This window comes from Anguilla rostrata, chromosome 9 (assembly GCF_018555375.3).
Source record: "Anguilla rostrata isolate EN2019 chromosome 9, ASM1855537v3, whole genome shotgun sequence".
In the NCBI taxonomy this organism is placed as follows: domain Eukaryota; kingdom Metazoa; phylum Chordata; class Actinopteri; order Anguilliformes; family Anguillidae; genus Anguilla; species Anguilla rostrata.
In genome coordinates, this window is record NC_057941.1 from 46,657,951 (window position 1) to 46,680,120 (window position 22,170).

The following is a 22,170-nucleotide window of genomic DNA, read 5'->3' on the forward strand; positions in this document are numbered from 1 at the left end:
CTCAGTGTTCTAGTAGCGATTGTGACATCAGCATTAGAATGTTCAGTTAAGAACATTCTAATCACACATTTGTGATGTCACACCTTAAAGGGCTAATGAAACACCTGCTGATGTCATGCTAGCCCTGACCAAGACCTGGTAATGTGGAAATGTAGTCTTTACACCCTGCCCTTTGCTGTTTTGTTAAACTGTGTATTATTTACAGTGTCTTACTGAGGGTTTGTTTGAAGTGTCTGTGGTAAGGTGCATTTTTAAAATGAGCACGGTCAGGACGTGTTCTCTCCTCCTCCTGCTTTATTAAACTGGGTGTTTCTTACCCCTTTACCTGGAGCCTTACTACGGTTAAGTCTGAAATGTCGATTGTAAGGCTCCTGCATTTTTTCGGGGACTGCTCCTTCCAGGCTTTATGAAGACTTCATTTTGTTGGCTGTGGCAGTTAATCCGTGCAGTTGGAACTATGCAGAAACACGGGCCTTCCCTGCTCCTCCACCCTCTCAGAAGTACGCCAGACACGGCGTGCGCGTCAGCTGTTTGTACAGCTGAATACATAAAGCGACGGAGCGCTTTTCTCCTGGGCATGCCAACTGCTGTACCCCCATCTGGGATTTGAGCTGGCAGCCTCCAGATTGCAAGGTAATTTCCTTTTGCCGGTGCCCTCCCTGCCACGCCTCAGTGCAGAAGGGGTTGTGTGATTGCGGAGCGAGGGATGGACTGTGCATCAGTGCTTTCCTCTTTTTCCTCTGTCCATTCGTGTGGGGCCCTCCCAGCAGTCTCTGCTGCGGATTGAAGTTTGTTCCTTGTGCCTCACCGTAGTTGGCTATCCTCCCAGAATGTGTTCTGTAAGGTACAACTCATGGCTCCGCCCCCAACACCACCCTAGCATCCACCCCCCCCCCCCCCTCCAAACAACCAGCTCCGCTGAAACCAGAGACCCGTGTATCCGTGTGTGTGAGGAGGAGGAGGAGGCCTGCGTGTGCGCGTGTCCGTGTGTGTGTGTGTGTGTGTGTGTGTGAGGAGGAGAAGCCTGTGTGTGTGCGTGTACGTGTGTTTATGTGTGTGTGTGTGTGTGTGTGTCTGTGTCTGAGGAGAAGCCTGTGTGTGTATGTATGTGTGTGCGTGTGTGTGAGGAGGAGGCCTGTGTGTGTGCGTGTACGCGTGTTTATGTTTGTGTGTCTGAGGAGAAGCCTGTGTGTATGTGCGTGTGTGTGTGTGTATGTATGTGTGTGCGTGTGTGAGGAGCAGAAGCCTGTGTGTGTGTGTGTGTGAGGAGGAGAAGCCAGTGTGCGTGTGCGTGTGAGGAGGAGAAACCTGTGTGTGCGTGTGCGCCTGCGTGCATATCTGTTTGTGTGTGTGTGTGTGAGTGTTTATGGCATTCGGGGGTTACGCTGCCACTGTTGACTCACTTCCCTGTCCTCTCCTCTGTGTATAAATCTCTCCTCACTCTCTCTGTCTGTGTAAAAATAGCCCTCCCTTCCCCTGCTCACATTCTTCCCAGCTCCGCTGCAGTGCTCCCGTGCCTGTGCTGTGCTCTGGGTGCCTGCTGCGTGTGGTCAGACACGGTCAGGTGTGGTCAGGTATGGTCAGACACGGTCATGTGTGGTGAGGTATGATCAGACACGGTCAGGTATGGTCAGGCATGGTCGGGTGCGGTGAGGTATGATCAGACATGGTCAGGTGTGGTGAGGTATGATCAGACACGGACAGGTATGGTCAGACACGGTCAGGTGTGGTCAGACACGGTCAGGTGTGGTGAGGTATGATCAGACACGGTCAGGTATGGTCAGGCACGGTCGGGTGTGGTGAGGTATGATCAGACACGGTCAGGTGTGGTCAGGTATGAGCAGACACGGTCAGGTGTGGTCAGGTATGAGCAGACACGGTCAGGTGTGGTCAGGCACGGTCGGGTGTGCCGGTTCACCCACGGTTCTGAATGCACAGAGATTACATTGGAGCGCACGCCCAATTCATGCTCCACTTCACCTGCAAACCCTCAGACAATGCTTTATGAAAGGTACACACACACACACAGACAGACAGGCACTCACAGATAGAAAGACACATACACACACTCCTTAACTGCAGACAGACAGACTCACACGCACGCACATACACACACAGATAGTGAGACGGCCTCACACACCGTGACTACAGACTGGCATACACACGCACACAAACACACACAGAGCGCATGGACTGCAGGCATTTCCATGTACTCGGGCGCACATAGCAGTGATTGGCGAGACGCTAAGAGATGGATATTTACTCCCCTGCTCAAACCCGTGATTTCAATTTGGCTGTTTGTCTTGGCCGAATCACCCTTTGCTTCGTACTCTTTTCCTTTATGCTCTCTCTCTCTTTCTCTCTCCCTCTCTCTCTCTCTCTCTCTCTCTCTCTCTCTCTCTCCCCCTCTCACCACAGAAAGGAGACAGCCATCCTCTTTTCTGTAAACAGAAAGAGGGAAATGGAACTCTCGGGCGACATGCTGTAGACATGCACAAGGTCTTTGTGTTTCCCTGAAGCCTGTTATTGGTGCAGGACCTTGTGGGCCACCCACAGTCAATAGACTGGACGCGGGGTCACGTCTATGATAAGATACGCTTCTTCGCCACCATGAACAATACCTTGACATGGCCTTGCTGCCTGTCTGTTTACCGAAGACCGATTGGCTACTATCTTGCCATGTTTTTGTTGTCATAGAAACAGAAATGTAAAATGTAAATGTCAACATACCACCGATGCCTATTGGATAATAGGGTTTGGGTATTGTCAGGGGTCTGAGTAATGCATATCTCGATACAGGGTCACAATGTAATACATGTCCTGACAGAGCGGTCACAATGTGATGCATATCCTGATAGATAGTCACGATGTGATGCATATCCTGACAGAGTGGTCACAACATAATAGATGTCCTGATCTCGGGGTCACAAATGCGCATGTTTAATGGAAATTCCTTTCCAAGAAATGTAAATATATCAGTCTGGCAATCACTGTATGACACATGGATCGTTAAGAGGTCATTTTTCATATATTACCATATGTATACATTGTGCACAGCTCTAGTCCTCACTGTACTGTAGTGTAGGCGGCAGTGTAGTATAATGAGTAAGGAATTGGTCTTGTAACCTATATCCAGCTGTATAAATGGATGCAATGTGAATGCTTTGTAAAAAGTTGTGTAAGTCGCTCTGGATAAGAGTGTCTGCTAAATGCCTGTAATGTAATGTAATGTAATGTAGGCTAATGTAATATAATGTAAAGCTCGTACGCCCTTCTCCGTCTCGAACCCGCAAATGAAATGCAGAGGACTGCCCTGCTTGGTATCGTGGCGTAGGAGCAGCAGCGGACGAGGCGTGCACACAGACGGCGCCTCCGGAGCGCGTACGCCGCGTCGAGGAAACCGCGAGGAGACGCGCCGCTCCTCCGCCGCCGCCGCCGCCGCCGCCGCCTCGGAGTATTTACGCTTTGTCTCGGCTGGCGGCTGTTGGATTTAAATTTAAAAAGGTTCCGTGGGTAGGGAGGCGGGGGCGGGGGGGAGTTCATCTGGGAACGAGTCTCAAATCGAGCCGCTGATCCACGTCATTGCGAGACGCCCATCTGTCAGGCGGCAGAAGCGAGCAGACAGACGATAAATCTCCCAAACGACGGAGGGACACTCCGATGCTAGCGCCCGCTACGCTTCCCTCTCTTTTTTTCCCTTTCTTCTTACGCCCCATTTGTTGCCACCGGGGCCTTCTCTGTGCGCGGCACGGCCTGCTGGTTCTGGTTCTCACACGTGTTGCTGATGCACCATGCTAAATGCTAAGGGCAGCCTGGTTCTTATACATGTTGCTGATGCACCATGCTAAATGCTAAGGGCAGCCTGGTTCTTATACATGTTGCTGATGCACCATGCTAAATGCTAAGGACAGCCTGGTTCTCATACATGGTGCTGGTACACCATGCTAAATGCTAAGGACAGCCTGGTTCTCATACATGGTGCTGGTACACCATGCTAAATGCTAAGGGCAGCCTGGTTCTTATACATGTTGCTGATGCACCATGCTAAATGCTAAGGACAGCCTGGTTCTTATACATGTTGCTGATGCACCATGCTAAATGCTAAGGGCAGCCTGGTTCTTATACATGTTGCTCATGCACCATGCTAAATGCTAAGGGCAGCCTGGTTCGTATATATGGTGCTGATACACAATGCTAAATGCTATGGACAGCCAAACCTCATGGATATGGACAGAAAGCACATTGCCAATTATCGTCCGGAATTTTTAAGCGCGATGACAGGTGGCTTGCAGAATGCTGATTGGTTAAATGCAGTGCCTTGCAGAATGCTGATTGGTTAAATGCAGTGCCTTGCAGAATGCTGATTGGTTAAAGGCAGTGCCTCACAGAATGCTGATTGGTTATATGCAGTGCCTCACAGAATGCTGATTGGTTAAAGGCACTGCCTCGCAGAATGCTGGTTGGTTGAATGCAGTGCCTCGCAGAATGCTGATTGGTTAAAGGCACTGCCTCGCAGAATGCTGATTGGTTAAAGGCACTGCCTCGCAGAATGCTGATTGGTTAAAGGCAGTGCCTCGCAGAATGCTGATTGGTTAAAGGCACTGCCTCGCAGAATGCTGATTGGTTGAATGCAGCCCCGGCGGCGCTGCAGCAGCAGCGGTTTTCCGATATGAGGCCGGTGTCTGCGGTGTGAACGGTGACCGCAGGGCCAGGGCGGTTTTACAGCGCTGACAAATCATTGGTCGGCTGGACGCAGGGGAGGCCAGGGGAGGGAGGAAGTGCACCGGGGGGGACGGGGGCGGGTGTGAGAAGGATGGCTGCACACAGACACTCATTACGAGTCCCCCTTGCCCGGTCGTAGCTTCGGGTCCGCGGTGTCGTGTGTCGCACTGCGCGCTCTCGGACTCAGTCTGTGTGCCCGCGCGGGATGCTTCTTCTCCTTTCTCTCTCTTCTCATTCTTATTCTCCTCGCTCTCTCTTCACATTTTATCACTCCTTACTCTCACTCTGCCTCCCGTCTCTCTGTATCTCTCCCTCTCTCTGTCTCTCTCTCTCTCTCTCCCTCTCTGTTCCCGCTACCAGGTTGTCACTACCTTGCTTGTGTCTGTGGTCCCTGATCCGTTCTCCCCATCTGTCTGTTGTGCTATTTTGGGGTGCTGGGGTCTCAGGTTTGGGGGCTGGACTCCTGTGCTGTTGATTGAGCAGACATGGAGCAGATGGCGAGAGAGAGAGTTTTGTGTGTGTGTTTGTGTGTGTGTATGTGCAAGTGTGTGTGTGTGTGTGTGTGTGTGTGTGCAAGTGTATGAGTCTGTGTGTGTGCGTGTGTGTGTTTGTGGGGGGGATGTGAGAGTGTGTGTGTGTGTGTGCATGTGTGTGAGAGTGTGTGTGTTTGTGGGGGGGATGTGAGAGAGTGTGTGTGTGTGTGTGTGTGTGTGTATGAGAGTGTGTGTGTTAGTGTGTGAGTTAATCCGATTGACGTATGTAAGAGCATAAAGCAGGCATCCCAGTTTAAGTAGTGCTATCTAGTAGGGCTATGACACGATTACAGAAATCTCTGTTAATTGCAATTTTAATTGCGCCTTTTCAAAATAAGCAGAAAAGTAAAGATTTATGAAATACTTTTATTAAGAGGCACTTTAGTTAATGAAACAAAATTTAGGTCTCATTCATGTTCTTATTTTTTTGTTGTGAAATCTGTAAGGCCTACAAAGCTAATACATTTCATTTTTTTTAAAAGCTTAGTCATTTTCCTTCAAAAAGCAGTTCATGCATTGCTATCACAGTTTTACATGGACCTCATATAAACTGCTAGGAATTCAGGGAGAGTGCTTCTACACTGCCGTCTTCTTCTTTTTTTTCTTAAAAAAAAACAGTAGAATAAAGACATTTCAAAATAAATGATGCGTGTTTGCAGAACGCAAAGCTCTGAAAAAGCGTTGGATGTTTACTGGGGAAGTGTCTTTGAAAACGGGAGCAGACGCTCGTGGCAGCGATGCGCGGCGGTAGCGCTTTCTGAGCCTCGCACTGTGATAAGTTAGCTGACGTGACACGTTGTCATGACACAGCTCGCTGACATGACACTGCATGTCATGACGGTTTTTCGTACAGGCGTTTTACATGAAACCGAGCGGCAGACACACGCGGCGTCTCCGGAGGGTGAGCGCGGAAACTTGTAGCGGGTTTTGCCGGAGGCTCAGACGGCGGTACACGGCCTTTTTCTCTCGCTCTCTCTCGCCCGTCTCCATTGTTCCGCTTTCCCTAAATCTGAGGGAAAAAATAATACTTTCCACTCCGAAAATGGGCAGAGACAAATTATGAAACGCATTCTGTTGGGAAAATCAAATATATAAATGTGTCAAATGCGCTTAGTTTTCGAGAAATGAAAAATTGTATGGTGTAAATAATTCAAATCTGTTGAGAGCGAAAGCGCTATGTATGCCGCAAATGCGACTTTAATATTAAATTATCTATTAAAATACAATTTAACTAAACTGTTTCTTTCTATAGCCGTTACGCAAACCTTTCTCCCGTAAAATCAGCTGTCCTTAAAATTCTCTTGTTTTTTTTGCCACCCAGCTCTGTACAATTTCAAAAACCCGAAAATCTATTTGGGTATCTAATGATGGGAGAGGGGTTTGAGGAATGTCTTCCACAGACTGCAGGTATATGTTAGCTCAGCAGCTAACTGGTACAGCCCCCGTCTTCGACGTGGTCCTCGTTAACAAATAGGCTAAATAAATATACGTTATGCTCTCAATTGCTCCATTTTTTTAACCAGTCAAAAGATTTTTCTGTCCACAGCAAAATTCAGTGACTCACTCATAAAAGCTCTGCCTATTTTTTGTTTAATGAAGCCTTATTCTCCTATTACATTGCATTACATTACATTACATTACATTGCAGTAAATTGGCAGCCTCTGTTTCCAGAGTGACTCACAGAATTGGACGACACCAGTGTTCGGCTGAGAAATACGAAAGTCTGATATCACCAAGAAGGCCCATTTATAATTATAAGCGTGAAGTTAAATGAACAAACCAACAATTAGTACTGTAAACAGAAGTGAAGATCATAAACAAAAGTGCAATACTATACAGCTAAGCTGTCTTTATGCAACTATACCTATAACATTGTCACATGCACACCTTACAGATTTATAATGGCTTGCTCCAGCCTTACATGGGCTACCTTTGGTGGAGAGGATGCAGCATGACTGTAAACATGGCGGGTGCCATTTTGATGGATGGAAACGAGCTAGTATGTCATAACCAATGTGTAATTAATTGCGATTGGCCCCCCGGTTCTGATCCAGACGACGACGGGCTCGGCGAATCACCAGAGGCGGAGGATTAATCAGTCCATCGCCCTGACGATCTCTCCGCATTCTGCTCTCTGTGGGGAAAAAAAGGTCACGTTTAATAGGAGCTCTCTCTCCCCGGCAAGCCCTGCGTGCACTGAGGTAATTACAGTTCTGCACAGACAGACAGGCAGACAGAAGGACAGGCAGGCAGGCAGGCAGACAGACAGGCAGGCAGGCAGACAGATAGAAAGGCAGGCAGGCTGACAGACAGATGTATAGACAGACAGACAGGCAGGCGGACAGACGGACGGACGGACAGACAGACAGACAGAGAGCAGAAGGACAGAACAGCCCGGCTCCTTCATGGTGGAGGAACTGCGCGCGTTCAGCAGAAAGAGCGTGTAGCATGTAAGAACACGACGGAACCCCCCCCCCTCCCCCCGCCCCCGTCTCCCAGCCTCGCCGGTGGAGCCCAGCCAGGCTCTCGGCGCGAAGCCCCGCGGGCGTCAGGCGAGAGACAAGCCGGAAATTTTTCGCCGTCCGCGGCGTTCGCGGCTCCCGCTTCCGGAACGCCTGTCTGGAGCGCTTCGGGAGAGAGTTCCAAACACGCGACGAATCGACAAAACGGGTTTTTTTATCCCCGCAAGAAGACGAGAGAGAGAGAGAGAGACCTTTAGAGTTTCAGCTGAAGGCACGTTAAACTGAATGGAGCTTTCAGTTTTAGGCCCAGCTGGGGGGTTAGCTCTTTGAGTCAAGAGCATGCTGGGATGCGCATACCTCCGTGACCTTTGGTTGTGGTTGCCATGGCGAAACCTTTTGAGCCGATACGCCTTCGTTCAGGCGAGCGTGATGCGCACCGTTCAGCCTGCCGGGCCGCCCCCCGTGCGAGTATCGCTACCGCTAACACTACTGCTATCGCTACCGCTACCGATAACACTACTGCTATCACTACCGCTAACAGTACTGCTATCGCTACCAGTAACACTACTGCTATCGCTACCGCTAACACTACTGCTATTGCTACCGCTAACACTACTGCTATCACTACCGCTAACAGTACTGCTATCGCTACCACTAACACTACTACTATCGCTACCGCTAACACTACTGCTATTGCTACCGCTAACAGTACTGCTATCGCTACCGCTAACACCACTGCTGTCGCTACCGCTAACACTACTGCTATCACTCCCGTTATCGCTAACGCTTCCCTCAGGCCATGAGTCTGCGGTGTGCTGTCGACAGACTTTTGTTTTTGAGAAATCCTTTCGGGGATTCGCGCTACACGCCGCAGGAGAGCACTTGGCGAACCCGTCCGCCCCTTGTTTGCTTTTCGACGTCAGCAGATAGGGGGGTTCAAAGGTCGGCGCGTCAGGTGGCGCCGTGACGTCGTCTCTCAGGTACGAACGAGGGCTCCCCCGGGGTGACCTTCGACCCCGCTGCGTGGGAGACAGGAACTGAGCGGCTGATAGAGAGTTCCAGAAAGCCCCCTGGGTCTGAAATAGCATTGTGTGTGTGTGTGTGTGTGTGTTGGGGGGGGGTGTGAACAGCGTAAATGTTAGTTATACTGTGTGTCAGAGCTTGTGTGGAAAGGTGAGTCTATCGTGTGAAATTGCCATCGTCAGGAAGGCTTTTAAGCAGCCTTTTGAATTTAATTTTGTCGTGATCAGGCTTGACTTGAGAGGGTAACCCCCCCACCCCCCACCCCCCATCCCCCACCACAGTTCAATAGCAGCGATGTCTGAATGTATTCAGTACAAATTTGAGGTAGTTAGGCCTGGCAGTCAATTCACACCAAACCAATAACAGGGACCCTGTGAGAATTTTAAAGGCCACATTAAATATTTATTTTAACCAGAATTTGTATCAATTTCTTGTGGGTTGATATGTTCTCTTACGTTAAGGTACATATCCCCACCTGATTTAAAGAAATGCTTTAAAATCGAGCTGTGGAACGTCATGGAACAGACATTCAGGGATGGGGGTTGAAAAAAAACTTCCCATGATGCAGCGCGGGGGAGAAAATAGTGACGAGGCTGGAGCGTGCGGTGGGAATGGAAACGAAACCTCGCGTGGCAGACCAACCTGGCAGCGTGGGGGGCGGTTGTGAAGTTGCGAAAAGGCCCAGGTTTGTCACAGAAACCACCCCCCACCCCCCCTCCATCCCCTCCCCCTCCCCCTGCAGCAGGCCCTGTCTCACACTGAGGCCTGCGCTGTGGCCTCCCTCCTCCTGCCCCCGCTGCCTGTGTTGGGTGGCGTCCGTGCAGTTTGGTCGGGGGGGACTGGGTGTTATAATGCGCCCTGTGTGAGCGCCTGCTGTTCATGGCCTGTCAGCATTCTGCTCTACTTACGCCAACTAAGAGCGCTCAGGAGCGGGGCTGGGGGTCTGGAGCTAGGCTGGGGCTGACTGGTGGGCTCTGGAGCTGACTGGGCTGGACTGGGCTGGTGGTCTGGAGCTGGGCTGGGGGTCTGGAGCTGGAGCTCTGGAGCTGGGCTGGGGGTCTGAGCTGGACTGCGGCTCTGGAGCTGGGCTGGGGCTCTGGAGCTGGGCTGGGGCTCTGGAGCTGGGCTGGGGGTCTGGAGCTGGGCTGGGGCTCTGGAGCTGGACTGGGGCTCTGGAGCTGGGCTGGGGCTCTGGAGCTGGACTGGTGCTCGGGTCTGGAGCTGCCACTGTTTATTCTTCTGCTGCACAGAGGAGCTCTGTGCCCTATGTCCTGGAGAGCCTGCTGTGTGTGTACGTGTGTGTGTGTGTGTGGGGGGGGGGGAGGTGAGTGTGTGCATGTGTGTGCACGTGTGTGTGCGTGTGTGTGTGTGTGGGGAGGGCGGGGTGTGAGTGTGAGCATGTGTGCACGTGTGTGTGCGTGTGTGTGGGGGGGGTGTGAGTGTGTGCATGTGTGTGCACGTGTGTGTGCGTGTGTGTGTGTGTGTTTCCTTCCCTGTTCTCCACCTCCCCCTGGGACTCTGGCTATAAATATGTTCTGGCACTAAAAATACGGGACATGCCATGGGACAGAGGATATGAGCTCTCTCCCTCTCTCTCTCTCTCTCTCTCTCTCTCTCTCCCTCTCTCTCTCTCTCTCCTGCTCCCCTCCCTAACGAGGCCCACGCCGCCGCTCAGGTGGAACCCCAGGATTCTTTGGCCGCTCTATATCCAGCCTTCCCTGGCAACAGCGCTAAAATCAGTTCTCCTTAGCCCCCCGCTTCTGCTGCTGATTAAGTGGGCAATATTTTAACAGAACCACCCAAATATGCACTGTACTGTTTACAGGTAATTATTTCCCATAATTACCTGGGGCCGGGGGTAAGATTTCAGCTGCTAATCGGCTGTAGTTTCTGCTAGCGTGCATCGCATGCGGATGGCTCGTCCAATAGCGGCGCTTGCCTGCACGTCCGTCCACACGAGCGGGCTCGGCCTTGGAGCGTGGGACGGTGCGATGCAGCCGGGGGCCGGACTTAGCCCTCCCTGACTGAGACTGAGAGGCGCTGGTGAGGGGTGGGGGGGTGTCTGAGAGACAGATGCAGAGGTTAAAGGGCCTGGTTGAAGCACAGCTGCATGCTGGGAAGGCATCCGCGCAGCTGCACCTCCGAGCTGTCGAGGGGCCTCCCGACCGGGCCTCTGTTTTGGTGCAGCTCTTCGGTAGCTGAACGGGAGAGGGAGAGAGAGAAAGAAGGAGTGGCAGAGGGAGAGAGGCAGACAAACAGATACAAAGAAGCAGTGACAGAGAGATCGAGAAAGAGAGACAGACTGACAGACAAAGAGATAGCAAGATAAACTGAGTGAGAGAGACTGACATACAGCCAGAGAGACAGAGAGAAACAGAGAGAGAGACCGACAGAGAGAGAGAGAGACGGAGGCAGGAGTGCGTGTGTGTGCGTGCGTGTGCACGTGTCTCCGTACAGGCAGAGAGACAGAGGCAGGAGTGAGTGTGCGTGTGTGTGCGTGCGTGTGTACAGGCAGAGAGACAGAGGCAGGAGTGAGTGTGCGTGTGCGTGCGTGCGTGTGCGCGTGCACAGGCAGGTGGTTCTGAGGGACGTGCGCTTCCTGGTCGGCGTGCCCGCCTGCGGTTTGAGCCCGCGGGCGGCTCTTTGCGTGCGTGTCTGTGCATGCGCCGGAACGGGCTCCGCCGCGCCTTCACAGCGCCAGTTTCGCACCTTACGTAATCGCCTCCCCAGATGCGCCGCCTCCCCCCCTCCCCCCCTCCCCTCCCTTCCCGCCCCGGGCGCTACGCGGATGTTTCGTACGAGGCCCGATATCCGATCTCCGTGGCCTCGATCCTATGACTGATCGGAGAGGGCGCTGCTAGCGCCGTGCTACGTTAGCGCGGCGCTACGTTAGCGCGCTCTTAGAAGGCTGGGGCCGGTAACCGGCGGTGGCCGACGCCGTGCCGACGAGGTTAATGCGGGTCGTTCACCTGGAGTGCCGGGGCGGGGCGCCGATTCGGCTCCCGCTCGCATTCGCGCCCGCTTCGCCGTTCGGGGCGGCGTCAGGAGCGGCCCGTCGAGAAGCGCGTGTCGCGGTTACGGACGTGAGCCCTAAAATCGACACCCCCCCCCCCCCCCCCGTACCCGTACCCGTTTCCCTCAAGTCCAGTAGCAGCTGTGTTCATTCAGAAATCTGTCTCTGTTCTCTATGGGGGCCCTGAAACTCAGCTCTGCCCCCTAACTTTCCCCAAACTCCCCCAAAGTCTCCTAACCTTCTCGTGTGAGTTAGTGACATTAAAAGTATGTGTGCGGCTTTGTGTTTCTTTGCTGGTTTTTATAATTGGGTAATAGAGAGTCAGAGAGAGAGAGAGAGAGAGAGAGAGGGAGGGAGAAGGAGGGAGAGGAAGAGTTGTGGAATGTGGTGGAATTCTGCGGTTTATGTGCTGCTGAACCGGGGAGGAGGGGCAGTGTGTCCTGGCAACGCACTCCTGGAGCCAGAGGCTCCTCCCCCCGAAAACCCCTGCCCCTTTCTCTTAAAGTGACAGGCTCTATCTTCGCTCATTGGCGCTTGGTATGCCTTTGCTTGGCAAAGATGTGTGCAAATGCATGCAATCTATGATAATTGCCTTTTTATCCATTGTAGAATGTGTAGTCCTTTTTGGTTGTATCAAATGTAGCTCTATCATACTCATTCCAAGCAAGGAATGATTCATTACCTACTCTAATAACAGTGCATACTGGAATAATTTGATTCCCTTTTCACATTTAACAACGTAACAGTACGGGTGGTAATTGTAGCTACATCATTTAAGCTATTGGAGAAAATGTAAATAATTGTCTAAACATTTAAAAACTTTGAGGAGTTGTTTTAAGGAATGATTTCACCCAATGTAGGAAAAAAACATCTCATGGATTCCCTGGAGGGAAATCTGAGATGTCTGCCTTTGCTTCTGTTTTTTCTGAGTGCGAGAAACATTGTTTATGTTTCTAGAGAGTTCTTGGACACCATGAGAGAGCTACTGTTTTTTGTTTTTCTTCTTTTAAAAAAGGTTAATATATCTGTTCATTTAACATTTACAAATCCAAATTCATCTGCAGCAGCAAGACAGAATAAATGTCGCCTCTGTGCTAGTTCCTGTGGAGATATTTGCCGTGGCTCTTAGCTGAGTTAATGGGGCTATTCTGATTGGTTGGCTGAGCGCCATGCCGCATTAGTGTTTTCACTGAAGTTTACAGTGAGGGTTAGATTGTGTGTTGAAGTTTACAGTGAGGGTTAGATTGTGTGTTGAAGTTTACAGTGAGGGTTAGATTGTGTGTTGAAGTTTATGTTGAGGGTTAGATTGTGTGTTGAAGTTTACAGTGAGGGTTAGATTGTGTGTTGAAGTTTATGTTGAGGGTTAGATTGTGTGTTGAAGTTTACATTGAGGGTTAGATTGTGTGTTGAAGTTTACAGTGAGGGTTAGATTGTGTGTTGAAGTTTACAGTGAGGGTTAGATTGTGTGTTGAAGTTTACAGTGAGGGTTAGATTGTGTGTTGAAGTTTACAGTGAGGGTTAGATTGTTGTGAAGTTTACAGTGAGGGTTGATTGTGTTGAGTTTACATGAGGGTTAGATTTGAAGTATTGAGGTTGATGTGTGTGAAGTTACGAGGGTTAGATTGTTGTGGTTACAGTGAGGTTGATTGTGTTGAAGTTTCAGGAGGTAAATCTGAAGTTTACAGTGAGGGTTAATGTGTGTAGTATGAGGTTAGATTGTGTTGAAGTTTACATGTGAGGGTTAGATTGTGTGTGAGTTACTGAGGTTAGATTGTGTGTTGAAGTTTATGTTGAGGGTTAGATAGCGTGTGGAGATTTAGTTTGTGTGGTGTTTATAGAATCTTCCGGGGCAGATGTGCTGGTGCACAGCACAGCTGGAGCAGGGCGGGCCTGTGGGAGAGACGGGGCGGGACGCAAACTGACAAGGGCGGAGATCAGGGAGAGAGGGAGGGAGGGAGAGAGTAAGAGAGAGAGACAAAGTGAGAGAGAGAGCCTAGCTTTCCCGCCAAGCCGCAGAAAATGTCAGCGACGTCGTCACCCTTATCGTCAGCGAGATAATATTAATAGCCGCAACCCTTGACTTTTGCTCGGAGGTGGGGGGTGGAGGGGTTAGTGCTTGTTCGGGGTGGGGTGGGGTGGGGAGGTCGTGTGTTGGAGGCGACACCGTGAGCGGTTTCCTCTCCGGACCCTTTTGCTACACAGCGGCAGAGACCTCCTGGAAAAAAAAAAAAAAAAACTAGCGGAGGTTCTGAAACAGTAGCTGTAGGCCCGTCGGACGGCTGTCATTGGCCAGAGGCGCGATACGCTTTTAGCACGCCGGCCAGTGGCGCTGGCTACGCGAAGATCGGCAGCGAAGCCTCAAACTATATTTAACAGCAGATCAATGAACTCACTTCCTACTGGGCCCGGAAAGCTGCTTATAGACAGAGCGAATGCCTGCACGCTAACGGGCTTCTGCTGCTGCGTTGCGGGGCTCTATGCTAACGGGCTTCTGCTGCTGTGTTGCAGGGCTCTACGCTAACGGGCTTCTGCTGCTGTGTTGCAGGGCTCTACGCTAACGGGCTTCTGCTGCTGTGTTGCAGGGCTCTACGCTAATGGGCTTTTGCTGCTGTGTTGCAGGGCTCTATGCTAACGGGCTTCTGCTGCTGTGTTGCGGGGCTCTATGCTAACGGGCTTCTGCTGCTGTGTTGCGGGGCTCTATGCTAACGGGCTTCTGCTGCTGTGTTGCAGGGCTCTATGCTAACGGGCTTCTGCTGCTGTGTTGCAGGGCTCTACGCTAACGGTTTTTCCCCAGGAGTACTTGTGTTCCTAAGTTTAAAAATTTAAGAGCACGCTAATGCATCCCAATTAGTAGACGCGCTCCTTATTTTTCCAGTCAGCACACATGAATTTTCAGGAGAACATGCTCCTAAAATGGAGCACCGTAGAGCCCTGTGTTGCAGTGGTGCTCAAACTGTGGCTCAGGAAACTGATACATGGGAAAAAAGGCTGCTGATGACACATTTTCCATAGACATACCAATCAGATTAAACTCACAAACTGCACAGACCAATCAGATTAAACTCACAAACTGCACAAACCAATCAGATTAAACTCGCAAACCAATCAGATTAAACTCGCAAACTGCACTGAACCAATCAGAATAAACACACACTGCTGTAATCACATAGGCATTGCTGGTTACCGGTAACGCTTTCACGTACGTTAGCATTGGAATTCCGCGTTTGAGCATATGTCAGGCTGCGTTGTACAAAGGGGGAGGAGTCATAAAAAATGCATGCACCCATCAAGTGTGTGGGAAAGTTTGTGACCCCCCTCTGCTGGAAGATATTTGTGTGTTTCTGATTGGCTCTTTGCAGAGGTATGCTCTGGCATCCTCTGAAACTTGCATGCCATGCTGTACAGCTGACTGTAGCATGGACACAGGCCTTGCCTATAGGCCCAGCTCTCCTTAGCTGATATTGTGATTCTTTGTCAGGTTATGTACTGTGTGTTATTTCAGGTTTATTTCTTATTAGACTGGACTGTTGTGGTTTGTTTTGCTGATTGTATTTTAATTTGTGTGTATGTGTGTGTGTGTGTGTTTGTGTTATCAGGGGTCTTCATAGGTGGTGTGAGCTTCGCTGAGGACCACAGCAGAAGATTTCAATCAACACCCCCCCCACCCCCGCCCCCCTTTCTTTTGCCCCAGCCAATCAAATGCACCAGGAAAATAAGCTAACCAATCATGGCAAGCAAGTTATCAGCAGCGCCCAATCCCAGGTCCCCAATGTGAACCAGCAGCCGCCCGGACCCGCCTGCAACCTGGGGTCCAAGGGGGCGGGGGCGGGGAATCATGGGACCAAGGCCAATCAGATCTCCCCGGGCAACCCGGGGGTGAAGAGCGCCAGCCAATCGGGCAGCGGCGTCGGGGGGCCGCTGAAGGGCAAGACGAAGAGGGAGAGGAGCGTGTCCATGGACTCCGGGGAGCTGAGGGACGCCCTGGGCCCCGCCCTCGAACCCGACGCCAAAGGTGAGCTAGCGCGCGTGCTACAGTGAGGCTCACACCTGTTTCTGGTGCTTTAGCCCCGTGCCTCCCAACCCTGATCCTGGAGATCTACCGTCCTCTAGGTTTTCACTCCAACCCTGGTTTGGCACACCTGACTCTACTAATTAGCAGCTCAACGATATCCCTAGCTGTTGAATGAGGTGTGCTTTGTTAGGGCTGGACTGAAAAAATACAGGACAGTTAGATCTCCAGGAACAGAGCACCATTATTGAGAACCAAATTCTTTCGTCTCATTGTTTGTTTTTGGTTAGACACACATTTCTTTGAACGTTCTCAGGGATCATCGTGGAGCTTTTACAAATTTTACGATACGCAAGTATTTGCTTGGTAATGTGTTTTGCTGAAAATTCTGTGGGAGTTTTTTAATATCACTAGCATCTGAAGCGGGGAAGTTTTTTTCAGATGACTAACTTTTTGCCCGGTAATGTGTTTCGCTGACAATTCCGTCATCTGGGGGAGTTCATTAAATTTTACGGCCATCCGAAGAGGTGAACTTCTTTTCACATGACTAAGTTCTCGGTCATCTGTGGAAGTGTTTTAAAATTTTACTGTCTCCCATAAGCTGAGGTATTTGAGGCTGGCGTTTTGACTCAGGTGTGGACTCAATCTGCCTGATTGGGCGCTGTGTAAAAACTCCTGGCCGCCCGTCCACGCGTGGATTCGTAATCTGCGCTGTGGGCTTTGTGAAATCCCCGTTCAAAAATTTTACAAGATTCGTTCGCCGTGCGCAAAAAACTGCCAGGTGTCACAGAAACGATCGGCCCGGAGGTGAAGGAGGACGGAGGGTTTCTTCTGAACGAGAGAGGAGAGGTCTCGTTAAAAAAAGACTGTTTTTACAACGCGTTTAATGTTCCCCCCTTTTTTCAAATGCAAGCGTTTCAAATGCAGTGAAAAGGTGGCGTTGGGGTTTTTTTTTTTGAACCCTTATTTAAAATTTGGGAGGTGAGGACGAGCGGTGCTGGGATGGGCGAGTGGGTGGGTGGTGCGGTTGGGACGGCGGTGGAGGGCGCGGAGGACGTTTGGCGGGGGGGGGGGGGGGGCTGGGGGGGCTGATGACAGAGCTGGGGGCGGTTTCAGGATGCGGGGGTGAGAGACTCACTGGAGCGGGGCAGAAAGAGAGTGTGCGTTCAGCTCCTGTGAGTGTGTACATTCATCTGAGGAGAGAGTGCAATGTGCATGTGCCTAGTGTGTGTGTGTGTGTGTGTGTGTGAGTGAGAAATGCCATTTTCCTGACTCATTGTAGACTTCCTGCAGCACAGAGAAAACCTGTGGGGACACACTCCCACACAACCACACTCCCACACACGCATGTACACACACACACACACACACACACACACACACTCCCGCACGCAATCACATTCCCACACGCACACACACGCAGCTCCGTACCTGATAGGTGTGATGAGGAAAGGAGGGAGGAGTCTGAGAGAGGAAAGGAAGAGAGGGGCGTGTCTTTGGCTGTCCCCTCCCATCTCCTTTACAGTCATCCCAAAAACATGCAAGTCACCAAGGTGCACTTTCCAGTGTAATGCAAGTACTCACTCCACTCAGTCTCTGCAAAACCCACATCTAGAGGGGACCAGCGATGGATGAGTCCAGCTGCGAGAGAGATGGAGACAACAAGAGAGAGACAAGAGAGAGAATGAGAAAGATGGAGAGATGGAGTCAGGAAGGATTGGCCGTCTTTCACGGCCCTGACCGCAGTTTTCTGGCCCCTGTGAGCAGAAACCCCACCCATCTTCCCCTTCCCAGTCAACCAGAGTGGGAGGGGCTTTATTCAACAGACTCCTCCCCCCTCATAGTGGCGCCTGCAGTCCGCCTGGCCTGCTGGGTGGTGTAGTCCGTCAGACCTAGCGGCTGCGCAGCTGAACCGCCGGCTCGCGTCCGAGGATACGCCCGCCAGTCCAGGCTCTCCTGCAGGGGCGGGGGCGTGGCAGTAAAAGGACACGCCTACGATTGGCCGGGAGAAAAACACCAAATGGGGAATAGCCTTTTAAAAAAAGATGTTACATTGCATTTTGTGGAAAAGCGCTCAGTTCAGTATATTGAATGAAACTGGGTGCTGGTCCTATGTGAAGTATAAAACGAATGAGATCAGGGACCGCACTACCATGGAAACAATTTTTAGCGTTGTGATCTCATTCATATTGCACTTTGTCTAAGACGTGTCCGCCCCGCTGTCATGCTGAAGTTTTACCTTCAGCGGATCGTTCCATTTGCACAGAAATTTAAAGGTCACGGGAGCCCGATGTGTGCCTTTTGCCGGTCGCAGGAATTCTTATTGGGGGGGGGGGGGAGGGGAACATTGCTGTGAGTAAAAGTAGAGATGGATGGTGATGGTTGGTTGCTGTAATACGTTGACCCTCCCTTTTCCCTTCGCTGTTTGGTCTTCCAACCAGTAGAGGGCGTGATGCGCAGCAAGCGCCGCTGCGTGCTGGAGAAGAAGCAGCCTTACAGCGGGGACGAGTGGTGCTCCGGGGGCGACACCGAGGAAGAGGAGGAGAAGCCGCCCGCTGCCCCCCATCGTAAGTGCCCCTCCCCCCACCCCCACCCAATTACATGCCTCAGTCTGCGCTACATTATTAGCCGACCACATACATTTACATTCAGGTGTACAGCAAACGCTCTTATCCAGTGAGAAGATAACAGGAACATTGGGCAAGAAACAAGCCTGAACCTTCAAAAAGCGAGCAGCTGAGGTAAAAAAACGAGTTAATTAGCATATAAGCTAAACAACAGCGGTCCTAATATAGAGCCTTGTGGTACACCGCCTATGGTGCAAGACCGTGGCGGCAACACATTGTTGCAGTACACTGTTTGTATAATTATTTCTGCTATCAGTTATCATTATTTATGCAGATGATAGGCTACAGGTGCAGAACATTCTGTGCCTATTTTGTTTGTCGAATTTGTATATTGGGCTAGAGATGATTTTCCTGTTTTCCAGCACGTCTGACGAGATGTAGCTTTAGCACGTTGGCTTCAATACAGTCCAGCTGCCCGAATGTCTTTGCACCGTTTCACTGTGTGCATGCGCTAAGTGCAGCCCACTCATTTCTGTAGCCTCGCTCGCTCAGAGCTTCCTTATTTTAGCACGCGGCCCACTTCGTGCTAATCCTCACCGCGACACGCGTCCGCGCGCGCTTGCACCACAGGCTGAGACGACCCGGCTAATCCGCCGCGCGCCGCGCTTAGTAATTCGAGGTTCCCCACCGCTGGATTCGTCAAGTGCGGTCGGTCTGAAAACCACTTCTCCGTTCTCAGTTGGCACGCGCGTTCGCTGGCCGTGGGCCACCCGTTCCGGGTGATACGCGCGGCCTCGTCCCGCCCAGCCGGCCGACGCGACGTCTCGGCGGGGCGTCGGCAGTCGTCCCGGCCTAGCCCGGCGGCGGCGCCACCGTTAGCAAAACAAAAGAAAACCGATAAAAACGTCCTGTCGCAGGGCAGAGAAAGATGATAGTCAGCTGGGGCGGCGGAGCTCCCAGTGCTGGGGGGGCCGTCTTCTCCTCAGGGTTTCTCCGTACCGCCGGGGCCTTGCGGCGCAGACGGCGAACGCCGGCGTTAGGCGTCGGGGGGAGAAGCTCCAAGGCCAAGGCCGAACGTCCTGCCAGGGCCGGTGACGCAGGCGAGATTACGCCCACCGACCCGCGGGAGTTAGTCATTTATTCACCGGCCGAGTATTGACCGGCTCCCAGAATGCTCCTCTGAGCACAAAGGACTTTTGTCTCTCCGCTCTGCGAAGCGTCCGGCACAGGGACGAGAACGTGAGCCCGAAGAAGAGGCTAACGGCGCATTCTCTGTGTTTTGACTCCATCTAGTGGTGTGTAGGCGGAACTGCGTGTCTGGAATGAGATTGAGGCCAGGCGCAATGTGGAATTCCTGCTGGCAATATTGCACAATTTATGAAAACAATATTTTTAAACTTTTTGTTATGCATTCAAACAGTTTCTAAGGTATTTATACCGACATGTATTAAGAATGTATTAATAAAACGTTTAAGTTACTTGAATAGGCATTGCATGTGGTTAATATTAGGAATTTTTGTGATTAAAACACAGTTCAGTCCTTTTTCTGGATTCCTGGAGTCAAATCATTGCTATACTTCACTTTGTTTCATGATATTCTTGAGCTTGATAGATGATTGGTCGATCTATGGCAGGTCCCGGGCAGCCCCTTCCTGGCCCCTCCCCCATGGGCCCCATCGGCGAATCGACCGGTCCCGTAGTGGGGCGGGGCATGGGGCCCAGCCTACGCTCGGAGCTGGCCTCCCTCCCCCGCCCTCCTCAGCAGGTGGTCTACGTCTTCACCACCAGCCTAGCCAATCGGTAAGGCCGCTTCTCCATGTCCCTGAACGTGTGCCCCGCCCCCCTGACCTGGCTCAGATGCATAATTTGAAATTCCGTATCTCACCCCATCAGAGTGTTTGAAAAGTGCCATTTTATTTCCCGAACTACTGGAGCACAAACCACACCCTGCAGCTGTGACAGGCATCCAGGATCGATTTGTAGTGGTCAACAGCGTGAGAGTGCTGATTGGTTAAATTTTGCTAGTCACTGCTCAGTATCAAATTGACAACGACCAATATTTCCCCTCTGGCAAGCTAGGTGTGACTGAGAATAGCAGCGATCTAGAGGCTGAAGTTAAATCTTTTGAATTAATTGCGCTATGTATAGTTTAACGCACGTGCTTGCTGTCTAGAATGACTTTAATGTAAAATCGTTGAACAGATACAGTAGTTGTTACAGCAACAAATACACCAGATTAGTCACTGGATGACTGTGTTGACCAATGAAATCGATCCTGAACATCGCAACTTCGGGGTGTGCTTTGCGCTCAAGCAGTTTGGGACTTGAAAGGACATGTTTGAGAAAAACATCTGAAAATACGTTCAGCGGACGTTTCTCCAGAAGATGTATTGCTGTTTAAAATGTAAAAATCTTTGTTGTTAATAATATTGGGGGTATACTTGATTGAAACTGTTAGTGTAATGCAGGATTTTGTGAATGATTGTTTTGAGGTTTAGTGTTAAGGGTTAAGGGTTAGTGTTAGGGTTAAGGGTTAAGGGTTAGGGTTAAGGCTCTGACGGGCGCTCGTGTTTCTCAGAGCGGCTGAGGCGGTCATCCACGGCCACGCAGACTCCATCTTGCTCTTCCACCAGCAGACCGTCCCCCGCACCAAACTGGACCAGGTCAGTATCCAGCACCCCTGAGCCCCTGGCCTCGCACTCACACACTCACACACATACACGGACACGCTCTCATACACATGCACACGCAGACACACACACACACACACACACACACACACTCTCTCATACACACACACTCACACACATACACGGACACACTCTCATACACATGCACACGCGCACACACACACACACACACACACACTCACTCACAGACGCACTCACACATGGACACTCACACATGCACCACACACGTAAACACACACACATAGACACACGCACACGCACACGCACACGCACACGCACACGCACACACACACACACTCACACACACACTATTCATAACAGGCCCCCTAACCTTCCCCTCATTCCCGCTAACACGTCTTCATATAATACGCCACATGATAAGTCCCCAGGCGACGCGTCGGCCCGTCCGAAGTGCACAATGCAATTTGCATGACAATTAAAAGCGGAAAAGGCCGTTATATTTTCAGACTGCTCGTTCGCTTCCTCTCTGAGGGGGGGGTCTCGAGCAGAGGTGGCGGGCTGTCGGGCAGAGGGGGCGGGCTGTTGGGCAGCGGGGGCGGGATGTCACACAGAGGGGGCGGGCTTTCGGGCAGAGGGGGTGGGCTGTCATGCAGAGGGGGCGGGCTTTCGCAGGTGCTCAGGGGTATGGGAGGCTGTTTTTTTTAAAAAAATTTATTTTCTTGCCGTGACATTTCTGTTCCTCTGCAAATATCCAGCTTTGTTCCTGTTTCTATCTTTAAGTTTCCAGTCAAAGAGGAAATTGAAAGTCAGCTCTCAGCAAGCGAGCTGTGGTGTTTCTCATCATCCCAGCCACCAAAATGTGTAACTCTGCATTCAAATGACTCTGTGATATACCGTCATGGGTATATAGGACCTTAAATACACCATGGACTATTCTGTCAAACAAATTAGACAAAACAAATGTAGCTGTGTATTCAGAACAATTTTTACTGAGCCCAGGAGGGTGTTAACATTTTTACATTCATTTGTACACTCACAATTTTCATTCATGTGCAAGCTCTTTAATTTCAGCTTTTACATAATTGCTCTTTTTCCCTCTGTACCGTGGCACGTTGGTGCCATGACTTGCAGTGTCAGTACTCATTGGTTAATTTGCATAATCAGAAAAGCTGAATTCGTGAATTATGGC

General features: G+C 51.0%; 1 protein-coding gene and 1 long non-coding RNA gene across 4 annotated transcripts in view; one reads left to right on the forward strand and one right to left on the reverse strand.

The window, feature by feature from the left end:
- Positions 1 to 22,170, forward strand: part of LOC135263986 (B-cell CLL/lymphoma 9-like protein) — a 41,593-nt gene that overhangs the window by 12,807 nt on the left and 6,616 nt on the right. The window contains exons 1-5 of one of the 3 annotated variants that reach the window (XM_064352530.1): positions 317 to 633; positions 15,351 to 15,766; positions 18,205 to 18,330; positions 19,965 to 20,130; positions 20,909 to 20,993. In XM_064352530.1, coding sequence (XP_064208600.1) covers positions 15,454 to 15,766; positions 18,205 to 18,330; positions 19,965 to 20,130; positions 20,909 to 20,993 — 690 coding nt within the window. In that variant the 5' untranslated portion in view covers positions 317 to 633; positions 15,351 to 15,453. Of the gene's footprint in view, positions 1 to 316; positions 634 to 15,350; positions 15,767 to 18,204; positions 18,331 to 19,964; positions 20,131 to 20,908; positions 20,994 to 22,170 lie in introns of those variants that run through there. The other 2 variants (XM_064352529.1, XM_064352531.1) reach the window with 2 other exon arrangements.
- On the reverse strand, positions 5,863 to 11,484 carry LOC135263985 (uncharacterized). The gene is made up of 2 exons (XR_010332571.1): positions 10,588 to 11,484; positions 5,863 to 7,390 (listed from the first exon to the last, which is right to left on the reverse strand). It is a non-coding gene; the product is annotated as an uncharacterized LOC135263985 (long non-coding RNA).